At 43.3% G+C, this 19,582-nt stretch overlaps 1 protein-coding gene across 2 annotated transcripts in view; it reads right to left on the bottom strand.

Moving 5' to 3' along the window:
• The window catches only part of CNOT6L (CCR4-NOT transcription complex subunit 6 like), a 100,404-nt gene that overhangs the window by 45,325 nt on the left and 35,497 nt on the right, over positions 1 to 19,582 (bottom strand). For both annotated transcript variants that reach the window (XM_073542088.1, XM_073542080.1), the window contains one exon: positions 2,477 to 2,598. In XM_073542088.1, coding sequence (XP_073398189.1) covers positions 2,477 to 2,588 — 112 coding nt within the window. In that variant the 5' untranslated portion in view covers positions 2,589 to 2,598. The remainder of the gene's footprint in view (positions 1 to 2,476; positions 2,599 to 19,582) is intronic.

The following is a 19,582-nucleotide window of genomic DNA, read 5'->3' on the forward strand; positions in this document are numbered from 1 at the left end:
AAACCCATCTGCTCTTAATCCCATGCTGCATCAGCAAAGCACCACAAGGGCAGACCGCACAAGTACCACCTCTCTGCCTGCTGTGGCAACATGGAATATTCTTCCCTATATATGCTCCTCAATGTCATACTTCAACCTCCCTTACTATATACTGAATCAACTGATGACTCCCCGTATGGGTGGAATCAAAATTATGCAAAATAGGACACGTTTTACATGCTGTCCACACAGATATTATCCATTTTGAAAATGGCATTAAAAGAGTTTATATTTGTGCACCCACATTTGGTAATGTTCGGTCACCCAGTTTTTATAATCCCAATAAAAATTCCACACATACATCACTGGTTATCCTGTGTTGGATACCATAAGTGTGGACAGTATGTAAAACGTGTCCTTTTGCGCAACTTTTTTTTTTTAATTCCACCAATACGAAAAATTACAATCAAACAATATGTATATTTTACCTGATGAAGGCTTTTTTTCAAGCCAAAAAGCGTTTACTGCTACACTTCAGAATCAAAATCTTTTATTAGCCCCTTAACCCCCAAGGGTGGTTTGCACATTCATGACCGGGCCAATTTTTACAATTCTGACCACTGTCCCTTTATGAGGTAATAACTCTGAAACGCTTCCATAGATCCTGGTGATTCTGACACGGTTTTCTCGTGACATATTGTACATCAGGGTAGTGGTAAAATTTCATTAAAATAACGGGAATTTGGGGAAAATTTTTAAAACAAGATGACGTTTTCAGCAGTACCATGGATATTTATATACGTCTTTTTGATCGCGCGTTATTGCACTTTTTGTATGGCGGTATGATAAATTATTTTTTGCTTAGTTTTTTATTTTAAGGGGTTCGCTAGTGGGACAGTTTTATAGGGCGAGTCGTTACAGACGCGGCGATACCAAATGTGTACTTTTTTTATTTCCAAAAAATAAATTATGGAATTTTTATTTATTTAGCGATTTTTTTTTAAATTTTGACACTTTTTTTAACTTTATTACATTGTCCCAGGGGGGACATACCTGTCATGTGACGGATCGCTGATCTGTCACATCACAGATCAGCGATCTGTCACAGGCACTGCACAGGCTTTCCTCATGCCTGCGCTTTGCAGGCACTGAGGAAGCCAACTCCCTGCAGGTCCCCGTCGCCATCTTGGATTCGGGGACCTGCAGGGATGGAGCCCCCAGCAGCAGCGCTGCACATTGCGCTGCTGTGGGGGGCTCAGGGAAGCACGGAGGGAGCCCCCTCCCTGCCGATGCTTCCCTTTAACCCCCGGTACACCGCGATCGCGTTGTGCAAGGGGTTAACGTGTCGGGGGCGGTCTGTGACCTCCCTTGACACCTTTGTGCTGGGTGTCAGCTGTGATAATCAGCTGACACCTGGCCGCGATAAGCGGAGCTCACCACGTGAGCGCTGCTGATCGCTGTGACGTACTATCCCGTCAATGGGAATTAAGTCCCAGGGCACATGGACGGGATAGTACATCACATGACAGAAAGGGGTTAAAAATTTTTTTTTTTTTTAGAAAACCGATCTGATATTTCACTTTTTCGGGAGCACCTGCATTAGACTGGATTTTTTTCTTCTCTTTTTACTTTATTTGATCGTATGTAATAATTGTAACCTCAAATATATTGGCTCCACCACCAGAAAATCAAGATCAAGGAAACATGAGCACTTATGACATCACTCACCCCTCAAAACCTCAATATATCTAATGTGTCTAATCACTATTGCAAGGCACAACAGACAAACCAAACACTGCAGAGTTTATGCTTTTGAACAGGTGAAAAGACACGCGGTGGGGATAGAGAAAAGCCTTTCGTGACAGAGAAGCCTTTTGGATTTACCTCTTGAATACCTGGGTTCCAGCCGGTTTAAACTTGAAAAGGGAAATAATGTTAAATTTTTTTTTCTTGACTTTTTTTGGCATCTTTTTTCAACTTTTTGTTTATGCATGTGATTTCTTGTTTTGTTCTTCATATTATTTGTCTATAATGACATTGATTTGTTGTAATTGGTTCTGTTATTGTCACTACTTTGACAGAACCATTCACGTGTGGTTTGCAGTTAATTTCATTACCTTTCATCTGCTTTCTACCTTTATATTTACGCTGCTGTTTGTTCATACTAAAATGAGTTTAAGAGCACACGCTGTGTTCAACACGCATTCAGCAGTTACCACAACCCTCCCTTGAAATAGTCCAAGATGTAATAGTAGCAGATTTTTTTTTTTAAATATGGAACACAAATAGTTTTTTTTGGATGAAGCTGGATTTCCCTTTTCTTCTCAAGAAATTCCTAGGGAGCCACCATGTGAACCCATGACTTAACTGAAAGGTACACCATGCATTGTCCGAAAAAGAGGGACCACAAATATTTCAGCTGGTATTTCCTCAACTCATTTAAATATTCACACAAATTAATTCACTCAAAATTAAAGTGGGAGCAAAACCACCTCACCAGAAATTTCCAATTCATCCCAGTGAGACTTCTTGCCATTGGCCACCTCTTCTGCTGACATGATGGTATATATTCTACGAGGATCAGGAGGGTCATATTTTTCTTTGGGCATCCCTGTTAATCTAAAAAAACAAGAGTAAAAAGAGCAATTAATCTATTTCCAGGATCCTGAAAACATGACAAAAGGACTGCAGACCAAAAAAATCCCCTCCCTCGGTCGCGATTTTTTTATTAAGGTCATACATTAAGGTCAAACAAAAATCTAAGATACGCTAAATAAGATTTACAAGAACCACAAAAGTGATTCAATTTTATACACGCTGTCATGTCTGTACATTAAACAAAAACAGGCATCTGTTAAAACATACCACGAACAAAAAAAAAAAAAAAAAAAAAAAAAAAAAAAAAAAAAAAATTCATACGTTTATAAATACCTTTAGTTTGCTAATCAGAATATTTCTATAGTGAGTACCTTCATAGGATAAATGAAAGTTAGAATGGCCACCACTTGATAACATTCTGGGACAAGCGCCATAAGCAGCTTTGCCATCCTTCTCTTATGTGTGAAGAGCTTCCCTAGGGGATATTCTGACTGAATACCAGAGATACTAGAAGTGCTGAGGAAAGAAGAGGCTGCTCACACTGCTGTCCGCCCCGTCTAACCCAATACTGCTTAGCCTCTAACCTCAGCACCCCTTGTACCTCCAGTATAAGTGGCTGCTCACACTGCTGTCTACCATGTCTCTGATAGAAATACAGTCGATACCAGGGGCACAGGTGTAAAAACAGCACTGTTGACTAACATTCCAAGAATTGGTATAGGTAATCCCAGGTAACATCAGTGGACCTTTCAAACAGTCCGAAACATATTCTAGGGCAGATCTTTTCATTCATTAGTGATCGGCTTAATTATATGCAATTACTACCTTTCCTTTACTCATTCCTATTCTATGGGAAGAGAATGCCATTAAATGAGTTTTCTGAGTACATGTTATCAGAAACGTCATGATTTGGTGGGATTAAGTTCTGTTCCAGAGATGTCGCATGTGGTCATGGGACCAGCCCTTTATTTCCTGCTGCACCCGGTTCAAAGCTCATAACAGATTTTGGTTCTGTGCTTTGACTGCTCTGAACAGTGATGTCACGGGAGGCGGCTTGGTGTCACAGGGAAGGAGCGCACATTGCAGGCTCACCAAATACCTCTAGTGCCCAACTCCATTCCTTCTTGACAGAGTGCTAGATTACCACATTAGAATGACTACATCTAACTCATGGCTGCTCCCTACAGTACACCGAGACAGTGTCAGCACCTGTATCCTTACCTAGTATGTGCTGTCCTGCAGTCAGTAAAGTGGGAGCAATATTCGGAAGGAGAAAACTGGGGGCAGGGATTTCTCTTTAGACTACAGTGCCTACAAGTAGTATTCAACCCCCTGCAGATTTAGCAGGTTTGATAAGATGCAAATAAGTTAGAGCCTTCAAACTTCACACAAGAGCAGGATTTATTAACAGATGCATAAATCTTACAAACCAAAAAGTTATGTTGCTCAGTTAAATTTTAATAAATTTTAAACATAAAAGTGTGGGTCAATTATTATTCAACCCCTAGGTTTAATATTTTGTGGAATAACCCTTGTTTGCAATTACAGCTAATAATCGTCTTTTATAAGACCTGATCAGGCCGGCACAGGTCTCTGGAGTTATCTTGGCCCACTCCTCCATGCAGATCTTCTCCAAGTTATCTAGGTTCTTTGGGTGTCTCATGTGGACTTTAATCTTGAGCTCCTTCCACAAGTTTCCAATTGGGTTAAGGTCAGGAGACTGACTAGGCCACTCCAACACCTTGATTTTTTGCCTCTTGAACCAGGCCTTGGTTTTGTTGGCTGTGTGCTTTGGGTCATTGTCTTGTTGGAAGATGAAATGACGACCCATCTTAAGATCCTTGATGGAGGAGCGGAGGTTCTTGGCCAAAATCTCCAGGTAGGCCGTGCTATCCATCTTCCCATGGATGCGGACCAGATGGCCAGGCCCCTTGGCTGAGAAACAGCCCCACAGCATGATGCTGCCACCACCATGCTTGACTGTAGGGATGGTATTCTTGGGGTCGTATGCAGTGCCATCCAGTCTCCAAACGTCACGTGTGTGGTTGGCACCAAAGATCTCGATCTTGGTCTCATCAGACCAGAGAACCTTGAACCAGTCTGTCTCAGAGTCCTCCAAGTGATCATGAGCAAACTGTAGACGAGCCTTGACATGACGCTTTGAAAGTAAAGGTACCTTACGGACTCGTCTGGAACGGAGACCATTGGGGTGGAGTACGTTACTTATGGTATTGACTGAAACCAATGTCCCCACTGCCATGAGATCTTCCCGGAGCTCCTTCCTTGTTGTCCTTGGGTTAGCCTTGACTCTTCGGACAAGCCTGGCCTCGGCACGGGAGGAAACTTTCAAAGGCTGTCCAGGCCGTGGAAGGCTAACAGTAGTTCCATAAGCCTTCCACTTCCGGATGATGCTCCCAACAGTGGAGACAGGTAGGCCCAACTCCTTGGAAAGGGTTTTGTACCCCTTGCCAGCCTTGTGACCCTCCACGATCTTGTCTCTGATGGCCTTGGAATGCTCCTTTGTCTTTCCCATGTTGACCATGTATGAGTGCTGTTCACAAGTTTGGGGAGGGTCTTAAATAGTCAGAAAAGGCTGGAAAAAGAGATAATTAATCCAAACATGTGAATCTCATTGTTCTTTGTGCCTGAAATACTTCTTAATACTTTAGGGGAACCAAACAGAATTCTGGTGGTTTGAGGGGTTGAATAATAAATGACCCTCTGAATAAACTTTTCACAATTTAAAAAAAATTAAACAAAGTAATAACATTCTTTTTTGCTGCAGTGCATTTCACACTTCCAGGCTGATCTACAGTCCAAATGTCACAATGCCAAGTTAATTCCGAATGTGTAAACCTGCTAAATCTGCAGGGGGTTGAATACTACTTGTAGGCACTGTATATAGGAGTGCTTTTTTTTTTTTTTTTTTTTTTTTTTTTAAACATCGCTGCACCATGACAAGTAGGCAAAGTGTCCGTAGACCAGAAGTCACTCAGTGCAAGTCTATGACACCAAGAACAATGTTCTCAAACAGCCATTAAGAAAAAGTAACCGCCCACAATGAGTGGTGACATGTACAAGAGTGACAAGAGCAGCGCAGAAGACAGCAACCAGTAAGCATCTTAAACTACACATTGATAGCAAATTGAGAGGGGAATGAATATATATTGTAAGGTAGCACTGTCATTCAAGGTTGGGGACACTCGCTTGGCAGCCAAATAATCACGTCCGGCACGGGTTTTCCATAAAACAATCCATGCGGTTTATTCAGGCATCATAAACCACAGCAGCAACATAAAGTTCATATAATCAGCATAGCGTTCATGACAGAGCTTCCCTCCGTTATCCCTGTGGTCACACAGGTTACGTAATGTCCAGTACTCAGGCTCTTCAGCCTCACAGATATCTCACTCCGTCAGGGTTACCTCATGGCTGCTTCAGCTCACTACAGACGTTCATTCCCTCTCCCTGGGAACTGTCAGACGCTTGCAGCCATTACTCACAGCACTCATGTGCTGTCAGGCAGGAAGCCCCATCTCCCAGCGGGACCTTCCACAACAGACCAATTGGGTCCAAGCATTTACTCATGTGACCTACCCTGGCCACCTTATATGGAACATAGCCACGCCCACCGGGTCACATGGCTATTACCTCATCACAGGTCCTTCACACTCATTCTTTTACTACCAGCGTTTTAAGACACACCCCTGGGTGGATTTGTAGGTAGCTCTCCCTAACACATTGGCACGAAAGATCAGCTCTGCTGATCAGCACATAATCAAGCCTTCATCCCGAGGCCACCCACCTTGAGATGCATTACGATCATTCAGCATCCTACTCCTATCAGGACACTGGAAATGCTTATACGCTTGTCCTGGGACACCCACACAGCGCCTCCTAGCGGACACAGTGGTCACTACACCAATATTATATATATATATATATCTCTCTCTATCTATCATAATCCTGCTTTGGTACGCTCACTCATCCAGTCAACTTTCATGCCTTGTCTGTGCATATGAATTGCATATAATCCTACCCTGGTATTGCACTACTTTTGTATCCATAATATATTCATTCCTCTTGTGCCTTCCATGCATACCCAAGTAGTCAATCCCTCCCCACCTTTTTTATCACGCCCACAACCTCCTCACAGCTGACCCTCACTCTCACATATATTCAGGGCCATACGTCACATGTCTGACCATGCATCTTTCAAATTACAGCTTTCTAATTACACTACTGTGAATTAGACTAGAATTGGACTGGAATTTGATTGAAAGGTAAAATAGAATAGATAACCACAACAATGCTTCGGTTTCTCCTCACTTTCACCCTCATACTTCTCTATTTTGTCCGATCTCCTGTAATCCCCCAGTAAGGAACTTGTCATTTCCCCCCCTCCATCCTCCCCAGCCACCTAACCTTTTCCTCAGAACGGTTCCTCCGCATACAATCCTTTTCTCCAGACTCACACGGCCACAAAATGTCCTATCCTGCTCCCACCTTCTAACGCTCTGTCTGCTACTCCTCATTGCTGGCAACGTATCCCCAAATCCTGGCATGCCTCAACACATCCCCACACTCATTTCTAACACCCTCCCACGATCATCTACACGTTTTTGCAACCAGGATAACCTCATACCTATTCATCCAGCCCCCACTCCTCTTACCTGGTGCCATATGGAACGCACGCTCTGTCTGCAATATGCTGTCGTTTATCCATGACCTCTTCAGCAACAACACTCACTACTCCTGACACAGCCTCTCCAGCTGCGCTTTCCTATGGCAGATTCCATTTCTCACACCCCTCGCCCAAGCAACAAACGTGGTGGAGGAGTTGGCTTGCTCCTGTCCAATACCTGCTCCTTTACCCCAATTCAACTTCCACCTTCCCTCGTTCGAGGTGCACTCCATCGGCATCTATTCCCCCACCAACTGGCTGTCATCTACCACCCCCCAGAACTAGTCATCTCCACCTTTGTCGACCACTTCACCACCTGGCTACTCCATTTCATCTCTGCTGACATCCCCACCATCATCATGGGCGACTTCAACATCCCCATTGACACTTACACCCCGGCTGCCTCTAAACTTCTATCGCTCACGGCTTCCCTCAGCCTCACTCAATGGTCTTTTGCGGCCACTCACAGATGGTCACACGCTGGACGTTATATTCACCAGTCTGTTCCCTCACTAACTCACCCCTCCCCCTGCCCGACCACAACCTACTGACAGTCTCTTCCCCGACTGCGCAACCCCCACTCCACAAACTTGCTCACCCTCACAGAAATCTCAAACACCTCAATTTACAATAACTCTGAGTCCCTTCTCCCTCTCACAGCCATAGCTTCCCTTCATGACACCGATGCTGCCGCCACCTTTTTATAACACCACAATAACAGCAACACTTGATTCGGCCGCCCCCCTCATGCAGAGCAAAACTTGTACAATCAACAGGCAGCCCTGGCTGACCAGAGAACTGAGACGGGTTTCCAGTGCCGCTGAGCAGAGATGGAAGCGAACCAGAGCACTTAAACGCATACAAGCAGTCCCTTGCCAGCTTCAAGTACACGCTCTCTACAGCAAAACAAACTTACTTTGCATCCCTCATATCCTCAATGTCTCACAACCCTAAACAGTTTTTCATCACTTTCAACTCTCTACTCCATCCCACAGCACTTCCTCCATCTCCTCTCATTTCTGCTGAAGACTTTGCCTCCTTTAAGCAGATCGATACGATCATAGAAAGCTTTGGCCCGCAGCCCCCAATGCCACTCAGCCCTGTTCTTCCAAAACCAGCTTCTCCACCATTACTGACGATCAGCTTTCCACCCTCCTGCCAAGATCACACCTCACCACTTGTGCGCTTGACCCACTCCCGTCCCACCTCATCCCTAACTTTGCCACAGTCTTCATCCCAATTCTAACACACCTCTTCAATCTCTCACTTACAAATGGTGTCTTTCCCTCATCCTTCAAACATAACTCAATCACACCCATCCTCAAAAAAAAACCTCCCTCGACCCATCCTCTGTGTCTATCGCCCAATATCTCTTCTCCCTTACGCCTCAAAACTACTGGAACAGCATGTATAACGTGAACTGTCCTCCCACCTCTCCTCCTGTTCCCTCTTTGACCGGTTACAATCAGGCTTCCGACCACATCACTCAACTGAAACTACCCTAACTAAAGTCACTAACGACCTACTAACCGCCAAGAGCAAGCGTCACTACTCTGTCCTCCTTCTCCTGGACCTGTCTTCTGCCTTCAACACCGTGGACCATTCCCTCCTGCTGCAGATTCTCTCATCTCTTGGCATCACAGACTTAGCTCTTCCTGGATCTCATCATACCTAACAGACCAAACATTTAGCATCTCCCTCTCACACACACACACCACCTCCTTACCTTGCCCTCTGTCTGTTAATATTCCTCAAGGCTCAGTCCTCAGACCCCTATTCTTCTCCATCTACACCTTCGGCCTGGGACAGCTCATAGAATCCCACGGCTTGCAGTACCACCTCTACACTGATAACACGCAGATCTACCCATCTGGACCTGACCACCTCCTTACCGACCAAAATCCCACAATGTCTGCTATTTCAGCCTTCTTTTCTGCTCGCTTTCTCAAACTGAACATGGACAAAGCAGAATTCATCATCTCCCCCCCCCCCCCCCTCCCCTCACTCTACCCCTCCACCAGACCTATCCATCAATGTCAATGGCAGCTCTTTCCCCATTCCTGCATGCTCGGTGCCTTGGGGTGATCCTCGACTCTGCCCTCTATTTCAAACCCCGTATCCAAGCCCTTGTAACCTCAAACTCAAAAATATTTCCTGGATCCGCGCAATCCTCAACCATGAAACCACAAAAACACTAGGGCATGCCCTTATCTCCCACCTCGACTACTGCAACCTCCTACTCTCTGGCCTCCCCCTCTAGCACCACTCCAGTCTATCCTACACTCTGCTGCCCTAATTCACCTGTCTCCCCGCTAGTCCCCTGCCTCCCCCTATGTGAGGCCCTTCACTGGCTTCCTATTGTCCAGAGGCTCCAGTTCAAAACCTTAACCATGACATACAAAGCCATCCACAACCTTTCTCCCCCATACATCTTTGACATGGCCTTCCGGTACCTACCCACACCCAACCTTCGATCCTCTCAAGATCTCCTTCTGTACTCCCCCCTCATCTCTTCCCACAGCCGCAACAAGACTTCTCCCGTGCTTCCCCCATACTCTGGAACTCTGCGCCACAACACAGACTCTCACCAATAATGGAAACCTTCAAGAAGAACCTGAAGACCCACCTGTTCTGACAAGCCTACAGCCTGCAATGATCCTCGGTCTACTGAACCACCGCACAACCAGCTCTACCCTCTCCTAGTGTATCCTCACCCATCCCTGTAGACCGAGCCCTCGCGGGCAGGGTCCTCTCTCAAGTTCTGTTCTCATGTGTCCCTTGTCTTACGCATGTTTATTGCACTTATCTATATTTCCCCTTGTCCCTGTAAAGCGCCATGGAATAAATGAATAATAAATTAGACAAATGAACTAAACACTAGTGATTCTTTAATAGTTTAATTAGTGTAATCAAACAGGTCATCCATGCATTTCCACTGCAGCTGTAGACATACACCTCCACAGAGTGAGATCACCAGAACAGGAGCAACTTTTAGAGAAGCTTTTAGTGCTGACCCAGGATGGGAAGGCTGTGAGGTGGATGAGGTTTGTAATCTACATTGTGCCAAAAGCCTTAGATTCGAAAACCCTTTTTAAGATGGGATTGATTCATGAAGTGGACCCCAAAAACATATACCTAACATAAGACATCAGGTACTCACCCTCTCCAGGTCCAGCACCACACCACTGGTCTGTTTTGGCTGCAGTGGGGACATATGACCAGAGCAAATGATCACTACAGCCAGTGAGCTCAGAAGCTCGTGCCCCCTACATGGGCAGAGTAATGCAATTTGCAGTATACAGTTATTGTACATGCTGCGCAATCGGGATCAGACTGAAATTTGACAAGAAATCTGTGACATTAACAGTTCCAACAAATAGAAGGCCTGAATACAAAGCATTCACCGATGACAGCACTCGACCTCCACACGAGACAAAACACCCCAAACCTATGACCATGTTGATTAATCTGTTATCAGCAGAGAGGCTTTGATTACAAGCTTGTAGTCCATAAGTGTTCATTGACTTCTATAGGAGAGTTTTCCAAGCATGCTCTGATCCATGCAGAGGTGACTATACAAAGATGTTAGTGTATCACATTCTCTGACATCTATGAATGGTAACATCTATATAATGTAATGATCCTGTGATGAAGGGACTACAAAAAAAAGTGATCTCTATACAACAGTTGTGTCAGCCTCTGATTAGACTTTGGAGAGGAGTTAGTCATAGTGGGCAATACTTACCAAAATTAAACTCTGTTCCTGGTCATTTAATCCATTAGAAACTACCACATTTAAACAGCTAGACCAGTATAGGAAGACATATGAGACCAGCACATTTTGACATGTTTTAGGTGGGATTAACTACTAACTACTTCTGGAACACCAATTATCCAGGGCAGTGCGCGATATACTATGCGAGGAAGTTATAAACGACTCTGAATAGTATATCAGCAGATGATCTAGAGTTGGAAATAGACAGGCTTCACTTGCAACTCAATGGAAAGTTGAGGCCACTTGAAAGCTTTAGGATGTGATTAGTAGTTTCTCATTGCAAATATTTTTACTTCAGTTTTTCCAAAACTCAATATTTTAGACAAGCATGACATTTGTTCAGGGAGACATTGATAAACAGACATGTCACTTTGAAAGTTGCATAAAGCCTTGTTCCAACGTCCATGATTTTTCTCCTATGTATAAACAATGGCCATTCAGTGTTTAACCCCTTTCCTACAATGGACGTAATATTCCGTCCATGTGACCTAATTCCCATGGACGGAATAATACGTCATAGCGATCAGTGGTGCCCACGTGGTGAGCGCCGCTGATCGCGGCCGGGTGTCAGCTGATTATCACAGCTGACACCCGGCACAATGTGTCAGGGGCGGTCACGGACCACCCCCGACACATTAACCCCTGGCACACCGCGAACAAACACGATCGCGGTGTACCGGGCGTTAAAGGGAAGCATCGGCAGGGAGGGTGCTCCCTCCGTGCTTCCCTGAGCCCCCCACAGCAGGTCCCCGAATCCAAGATGGTGACGAGAACCTTCGGGAGCCTGCAGGGAGCTGATTGCAAAGCGCAGGCAAGGAGGAAGCCTGCAGCACTGCCTGTGACAGATCGCTGATCTGTCATAGTGATCTGTGATGTGACAGATCAGCGATCTGTCACAGGACAGTGATGTCCCACCTGGGACAATGTAATAAAGTTTAAAAAAAAAAAAAAAAAAAAAAAAAAAGTAAAAATAATTTTAAAAAAATCACTAATTAAAAAAAAAATAAATAAATAATATATATATTCCCTAATATATTCATTTTTTGGAATAAAAAAAACAAAACAAAACAATAAAAGTACACATTTGTTATCGCTGCGTCCGTAACGACCCGCCCTATAACACTGTCCCATTAGTTAACCTCTTTAGCGAACCCCTTAAAAAATAAAAAACGAAGCAAAAAATAATGATTTATTATCATACCGAACTAAAAGTGCAATAACGCTCGATCAAAAAGACGAAGATAAATATCCATAGTACCGCTGAAAAAGTCATCTTGTCCCGCAAAAAAACGAGCCGCCACACAGCATCAGTGAAAAAATATAAAAGTTATAGCTCGCAGAATAAAGCGATGCAAAAATAATTTATATAAAATGGTTTTCATTGCATAAAAGCGCTAAAACATAAAACGACGTAAATGAGGTATCGCTGTAACCGTACTGACCAGAAGAATAAAACCGCTTTATCAATTTTACCGCACGCGGAACGATGTAAACGCACCACCCAAAAGAAATTCATGAAACGCTTGTTTTTGCTCATTCTGCATCCCAAAAATCGGAATAAAAAGCGATCAAAAGAGGTCACTTGCCCGAAAATGGTACCAATAAAAACATCATCCCACAAAAAATAAGACCTCACATGACTTGGTGGGTCAAAATATGGAAAAATTATAGCTCTCAATATGTGGTGATGCAAAAACTATTTTTACAATAAAAAGCGTCTTAGCGTATGACAGCTGCCAAATCTAAAAACCGCCATAAATAGTAAATCAAACTCCCTGTTATCACCCCCTTAGTTAGGGAAAAATTAATTAAAAAAAAAAAAAAAAAAAAATGTATTTCCATTTTCCGGTTAGGGGTATGTTGGGGTTAGGGTTGGAGTTATAATTGGGGGGGGTTTCCACTGTTTGGGCACATCAGCTGCTCTCCAAACGCAACATGGCATCTGATCTCAATTCCAGCCAATTCTGCGCTGAAAAAGTCAAATGGTGCTCCTTCCCTTCCAAGCTCTGCCATGCGCCCAAACAGTGTTTTACCCCCACATATGGGATACCAGCCTACTCAGGACAAATTACAAAACAACTTTTGGGGTCCAATTTCTCCTGGTACCCTTGGGAACATAAAAAATTGGGGACAAAATGACCATGTTTGTGGAAAAAAAAAATACGATTTTTTTTTATTTTCACGCCCGGGCATTATAAACTTCTGTGAAGCCCTTGGGGGTTCAAAGTGCTCACCACACATCTAGGCAAGTTCCTTAGGGGGTCTAGTTTCCAAAATGGTGTCATTTGTGGGGGTTTCCACTGTTTAGGTACATCAGGGGCACTCCAAAGGCAACATGACACCCGCAGACCATTCCATCAAAGTCTGCATTCCAAAACGTCACTACTTCCCTTCCGAGCCCCGACATGTGCCCATACAGTAGTTTTCTCCCACATATGAGGTATCAGCGTACTCAGGACAAATTGGACAACAACTTTTGCGGTCCAATTTCACCTGTTACCCTTGGGAAAATAAAATAATTGGGAACTAAATGATCATGTTTGTGGAAAAAATACGATTTTTTTATTTTCACGCCCGGGCATTATAAATTTCTGTGAAGCCCGGGGGGGGGTCCAAAGTGCTCACCACACATCTAGATAAGTTCCTTGGGGGGGGGGGGGGGGGGGGTCTAGTTTCCAAAATGGTGTCATTTGTGGGGGTTTCCACTGTTTTGGTACATCAGGGGCTTTCCAAACGCGACATGGTGTCAGATCTCCATTCCTGCCAAAAAAGTCAAATGGCGCTGCTTTCATTCAGAGCTCTGCCATGCTCCAAAAAGTTGTTTACACCTACATATGGAGTATCCGCGTACTCAGGACAAATTGCACAATAACTTTTAGGGTCCTGTTACCTTTAGGAAAATTAAAATTGGGGGTGAAAAGATCATTTTTTTTGGAGAAAATATGATTTTTTAATTGTACTGCTGTACGTTATAAACTTCTGTGAAGCCCTTGTGGGTTCAGAGTTCTCACCACATATCTAGATAAGTTCCTTGGGGGGGTTCTAGTTTCCAAAATAGGGTCACTTGTGGGGGGTTTCCACTGTTTAGTTACATCAGGGGCTCTCCAAACGTGACATGGCATCTGATCTGAATTCCAGCCAATTTTGCATTGAAAAAGTCAAACGGCGCTCCTTCCCTTCTGAGCTCTGCCATGCACTGAAACAGTGGTTCCCCCCCCCCCACATATCAGGTATCAGCGTACTCAGGACAAATCAAATTGCACAATAACTTTTCCAGTCCAATTTCTCCTGTTACCCTTGGTTAAGTTTAAAAAAAAAAAAAAAAAAAAAAAAAAAAAATTAACCTGAAGTATGTGAAAAAAAGTTAAGTTCATTTTTTTTTTTAAATAGTCAAAAAATTCATGTGAAGCACCAGAAGGGTTAATAAACTTCTTGAATGTGGTTTTGAGCACCTTAAGGGGTGCAGTTTTTAGAATGGTGTCACTTTTGGGTATTTTCCATCATATAGACCCCTCAAAGTGGCTTCAAATGTGATGTGGTCCGTAAAAATAAAATGGTGTTGCAAAAATGAGAAATCGCTGGTCAACTTTTAACCCTTATAACTTCCTAACAAAAAAAAAAAAAAATTTGGTTCCAAAATTGTGCTGATGTAAAGTAAACATGTGGGAAATGTTACTTAAGTTTTGTGTGCCATATCTCTGATTTAAGGGCATAAAAATTCAAAGTTGGAAAATTGCAAAATTTTAAAAATTTTCAACAAATTTCTGTTTTTTCCACAAACAAACAAGTTATTTGAATGAAATTTTACCACTAACATGAAGTACAATATGTCACGAGAAAACAACGTCAGAATCACCAGGATCCATGGAAGCGTTCCAGAGTTATTACCTCATAAAGGGACAGTGGTCAGAATTGTAAAAATTGGCCCAGGAGTTAACGTGCAAACCACCCTTGGTAGTGAAGGGGTTAATCATTTTTACCATCAGTGATTTTCACAAAAACAGTAAGTGTTTGCTTACCATTGAATTGTTAAGGATACACATATGGATGACAGCCATCCACACTAACCCATAGACTTGTTCATGTAGCTGTTCTTACTGGAATGTGCACATTTGAAGAGTCAGACTGTTTGTAATTGAACACATGTAAAAAGGAGGAAGACCATGTGTGGAACCAAGAGGATGTGTTAAACCTTACATTCCTCAAAGTACCTTCCTTAGTAGTTGTGGTTTTGAAAGGTACTATTCATTTTAATCAATGTACACAGACATTCCAAATGCTTTTAAAGGTATTCATTGTAGTAAAAAGGTCAACGCGATTCTCCAGGCAAGTACTACCACCAATAAACACCACAATTCAGTTTCAACTTTATTCTGTTTATGCAGTTTACTATTCAGGTTTATTATTCAAATATAGAATTAGAGTTGACAGTGTCAGGTATGAGAATTTTTTTTTTTTTCCACTCTTCACATTTTACTTTATTTTGTAGTCCTCTTAGGGGACTTTATCTGCAGTTATCTGATTGCTTGTACTAGACATGGCAAAACTAGCACTGCAGTATATAGTAAAAGTCAGGTTCTCTTGTGAATGCTAGACAAATTCAAGGCACACTTGCCCAGCATGGCTAACATTCTGCAATGGCATGCTATCCCAACTCAGAAACGTACATAGTGATATGTAGCGGCATGGGAACGGTATATAATAACTTAGAAATGTACCCATGATGTAATAACACATACTCCGTATAAAAGCTGTTCATTTTTTGGATTAAAGACAGAGAAGAATCATACTGACATGATACACCTTGTCTTGTGTATTCTTTTCTCCGTGCACGTAAAATCTCTACCAAAGATCCAATTTGGCCACAGACAATTAAGACGGGCCACACCCTAGTGCGGCAGAATCAACACCATGAGGCATTTAATTACATTCTAGTTTGTGTCTCCTTGTTTCCATATTGGGCAGCATGGTGGCTCAGTGATTAGCACTGTTGTCTTCCAGCAATGGGACCTCCAGTTCAAATCTCAAAGACATTTGCAAGGAATTTGTTTTCCCTGTGCTTGTGCAAGTATCCTCCCACTCGTCAAAGACACACAGATAGGGAATTGAGATAGTAAACCCCAATGGGGACAGAGAAGACTAAGGGTCCCATTACATTTAGCGATGCACCAGCGATCCCAACAATGATACGACCCGGTCAGGATAGCTGGTGCATCGCTAAGTGGTCGCTAGTGAGCTGCCACACAGGCAGGTCTCACTAGCGATGCAGCAGTAATAAGCGATCCGTTGGTGGTCGCTCTTACCTGTCACACCGTAGCGATGACGACGACTTCCACCTGCGTCCATGCATCACTAGTCGGCACCAGCGAGGAGGAAAAAAAAAAAAAAAAAAAATAGCCCAGGACATTCGAGCAGGGGGGGGGGGGGGGGGGGGGCGGTCGCAGGTACGTGTCACAAAGTGAGATCGCTAGTGATATTGCTGTTGCATCACAAAAACGGTGACGCTTTAGCAATCTCACCATGTGTAAAAGGCCCTTAAAGTGCTGTGGAACATGATGCCAATATCTAAACATAATATGCATTCCTTTAAGATTTTGCTGCCTTGAGTCTATAAAGTGCACATGTCTACAAAGAAAGCCATTGCATGAACAAGTGTGTGAACCTTACCAATACCCATTATGGAGAGAAGTTAATGGTACATATGAAATTGCTAAAATGTACTGATATCTGAAAACAGGCATGCATACATCTCAAAGTCATTTGACCCGAGCACTACATACAGAAAAGTTTTGGAAATTCCTTACTCATTGAATTCAGGATTTTCATTCAGTCCCATTACCACAAGTAGAAATAAACATGAGCCCAATACCTTCAACAAACCACAATGCGGCAATCCATGGAAATAAGCCGCCATAATATTTTGTTCCGCTCCATAAACATACAAATTTAGGAGAAAAAAAAGGGAGCAAACAAATCCAAGTAGTATAAAAATATCAAAATCCTTTATTAAATGAGAGCACAGACTATATATAAATAACCAGCAAAGTTGCAGATGACAAATAGACACCAATATTAAGAAGGCAGGTGGGGGTGAAAAAAAAAAACAAAAAAAAAAAAATGCACCTGTATATAACATTAGCCAGGATAGTTTGTAAAATATGCCGACACAAGGGCTGTTACAAATGCCAAATAATCGCCATATAGGCTGGACAAAATATCCTCAGGGCAACCAGCCGATGTGTAATCAGGCAATAGGGCTAATGACGGCAAGCAGAATCCATAAAATTCATCATATGTTACATCATATCAGCGACACTCATATGGAAAAAGCTACCAGGTGGTGCACAGTTAGCCCCAGCCGTGGAACAAACCTCCGACGTACGTTTCGCGCTCAGGAGGCGCTTTCTCAAGGAGAAACCTGCCTTCTTAATATTGGTGTCTATTTGTCATCTGCAACTTTGCAGGTTATTTATATATTCTGTGCTCGCATTTAATATAGGATTTGGATATTTTTATACTACTTGGATTCGTTTGCTCCTTTTTTCTCCTAAATTTGTCCATTACCACAAGTGTATAAAAACCTGCCCCTCAGCATGTAGTCTGCCCTTTACTAACATTTGTGAGAATGACTCGTTCTAAAGAGCTCACCAAATCAGATCATAGTACTGGAATAAGAGGTCACCATTGCAAGTCAGGTCATGAAATATTTTAATAGAAAAGAAATTTCAAGATTGATGGTGAATTAAGTTGAGAAGTAGGAGAGGTTACAAACTGAAGGCTGCCACTAAATGTCAGCAGAGGTCAGCAGGTCACATAGAACACGAACGACTTCTGCATCAAAACGCAGAGTTCTACTTTGTGGGAACAGCTATTGGGAAGGTCCTTTTGACTGGACCTCAAATATACTTCATCTCAACCTAATCCAATACCTTTCTAATGAAGTAGATAAGTGATATCAACTCTGGGAATTTTTCCCATGTTCTCTGAATCTAAAACCTTGGGAGAAAGCCTTCCCAAAATAGAGAATAAGGCTGTTCACTACAAAAAGTTACTCCACATCCACCCCCCCCCCCCCCACACAAACGACAATAGGATGCAGCTGTAAGTTGGGCTGGGCTCCGTGTGTGGACTGGGCTTAGGAGCCAAGCATGCTAAAGAATCAGCATCTGCCTGGGTAACAGCAGCAACCAGAGCTGGCTCGATTGCTGCCATTTATATGCCACTGTGAATCACTGACAGTGGAATTTAACCGGAGTGATAGCCCCTGCAACCAGTGTGGAGACAATTTACACTTTATTGCAATGCAAAAAGATCAGAAGACCACAGGTTTGAGCCCTTTAACATTGGACTTAATGATCCATCCATGTGACATGGGCCTGTTTGACTATTGACGGATCATAACGTCATATGCTTAATGTGACACTGCGACCGAAGTCGCGGTGATCACCTTAAAATTCCATTGCCATCTTACCTGTTGGCAGATGGTGCAGTCATCCGCTGGGGGGGGGGGGGGGTGTCTTGCACCCTCCCACATCCTCGATCGCTGTGATTGGCTGTTCAATTCTTAACAGCCAATCACAGCATCTCTCATTGCCAGAGACAGTAATATCCTAGCCTAGGAACAAGCACCGATCCTAGGCTGGTGCCTGGCAACGCCGGAAAGGACCACGCTGTGCCCTGCCTAGGATCGGAGATATAAGCACAATACATCGATTGCGCCCATCATAGGCCGCAGTGTGACCGCGCTGTGATCTGCCTGTGAACTCCAATCCTAGGCTGTTTGATGACATTGATTGCACCAATGACAGGTCACAGCAGCACTATGACCGCTCTGACTGAACTGCCGATCCTCACACTAGCTGAGGATTCCTGCAGAGCAGTCACACTACAGGATCTGCTGCTGTGGTACCACAGAAGCCTATGACAACACAATCCTTTTTTTCAAAGAACAGAGAAGATAGATAAGACAGAAGAAAGGAGAGACAACCAAGTTTTGATCTCTGCCTGATCTCTCTTCATCCACCCCAATCCCCCTCCACACCTTTTTACCCCCTTCACCACCCTTTGCGCCGCCTCAGAGCGCATTTAGCAGCCACCAAGCATTGATTGGTAATGCAGTTCACAGATCAACACTTGTGCTCACTGTTTTCAAACTTTTTTCACCCCCTTTGCGCCAGCCACGAGCACACATCCAGCAGCCGTCGAGCTTTGACTAGTGACGCAGATCACTCAGAGCTTGTGCCTGCTGTTTTACACTTTTCACAGACTTTTTTCTCCCTGGTTGTTTTTTCTTAGCTTTTTCTTTACAGACAAAAGTGTACACCAAGCACTATTCTCCCCCCACACAGTTAAAAATAAAGTACTGATACAATTACCATATTCATAAAAAAGACCCACCCCTCCCAACTACGCTATTCAGTGGGTTTTAAATACAAGAGTTAGGACTGTCCCACAAGGGTTGCCGTGACGTGGCGGGATGGCTTCTACATTATTTTGATCAAAATTATGTTAACTAAATACCCTTATTATTACTATTATTACTACCT

The sequence above is a fragment of the Dendrobates tinctorius genome, unplaced genomic scaffold, assembly GCF_039654945.1.
Source record: "Dendrobates tinctorius isolate UK_male_01 unplaced genomic scaffold, ASM3965494v1 ptg000011l, whole genome shotgun sequence".
NCBI lineage: Eukaryota > Metazoa > Chordata > Amphibia > Anura > Dendrobatidae > Dendrobates > Dendrobates tinctorius.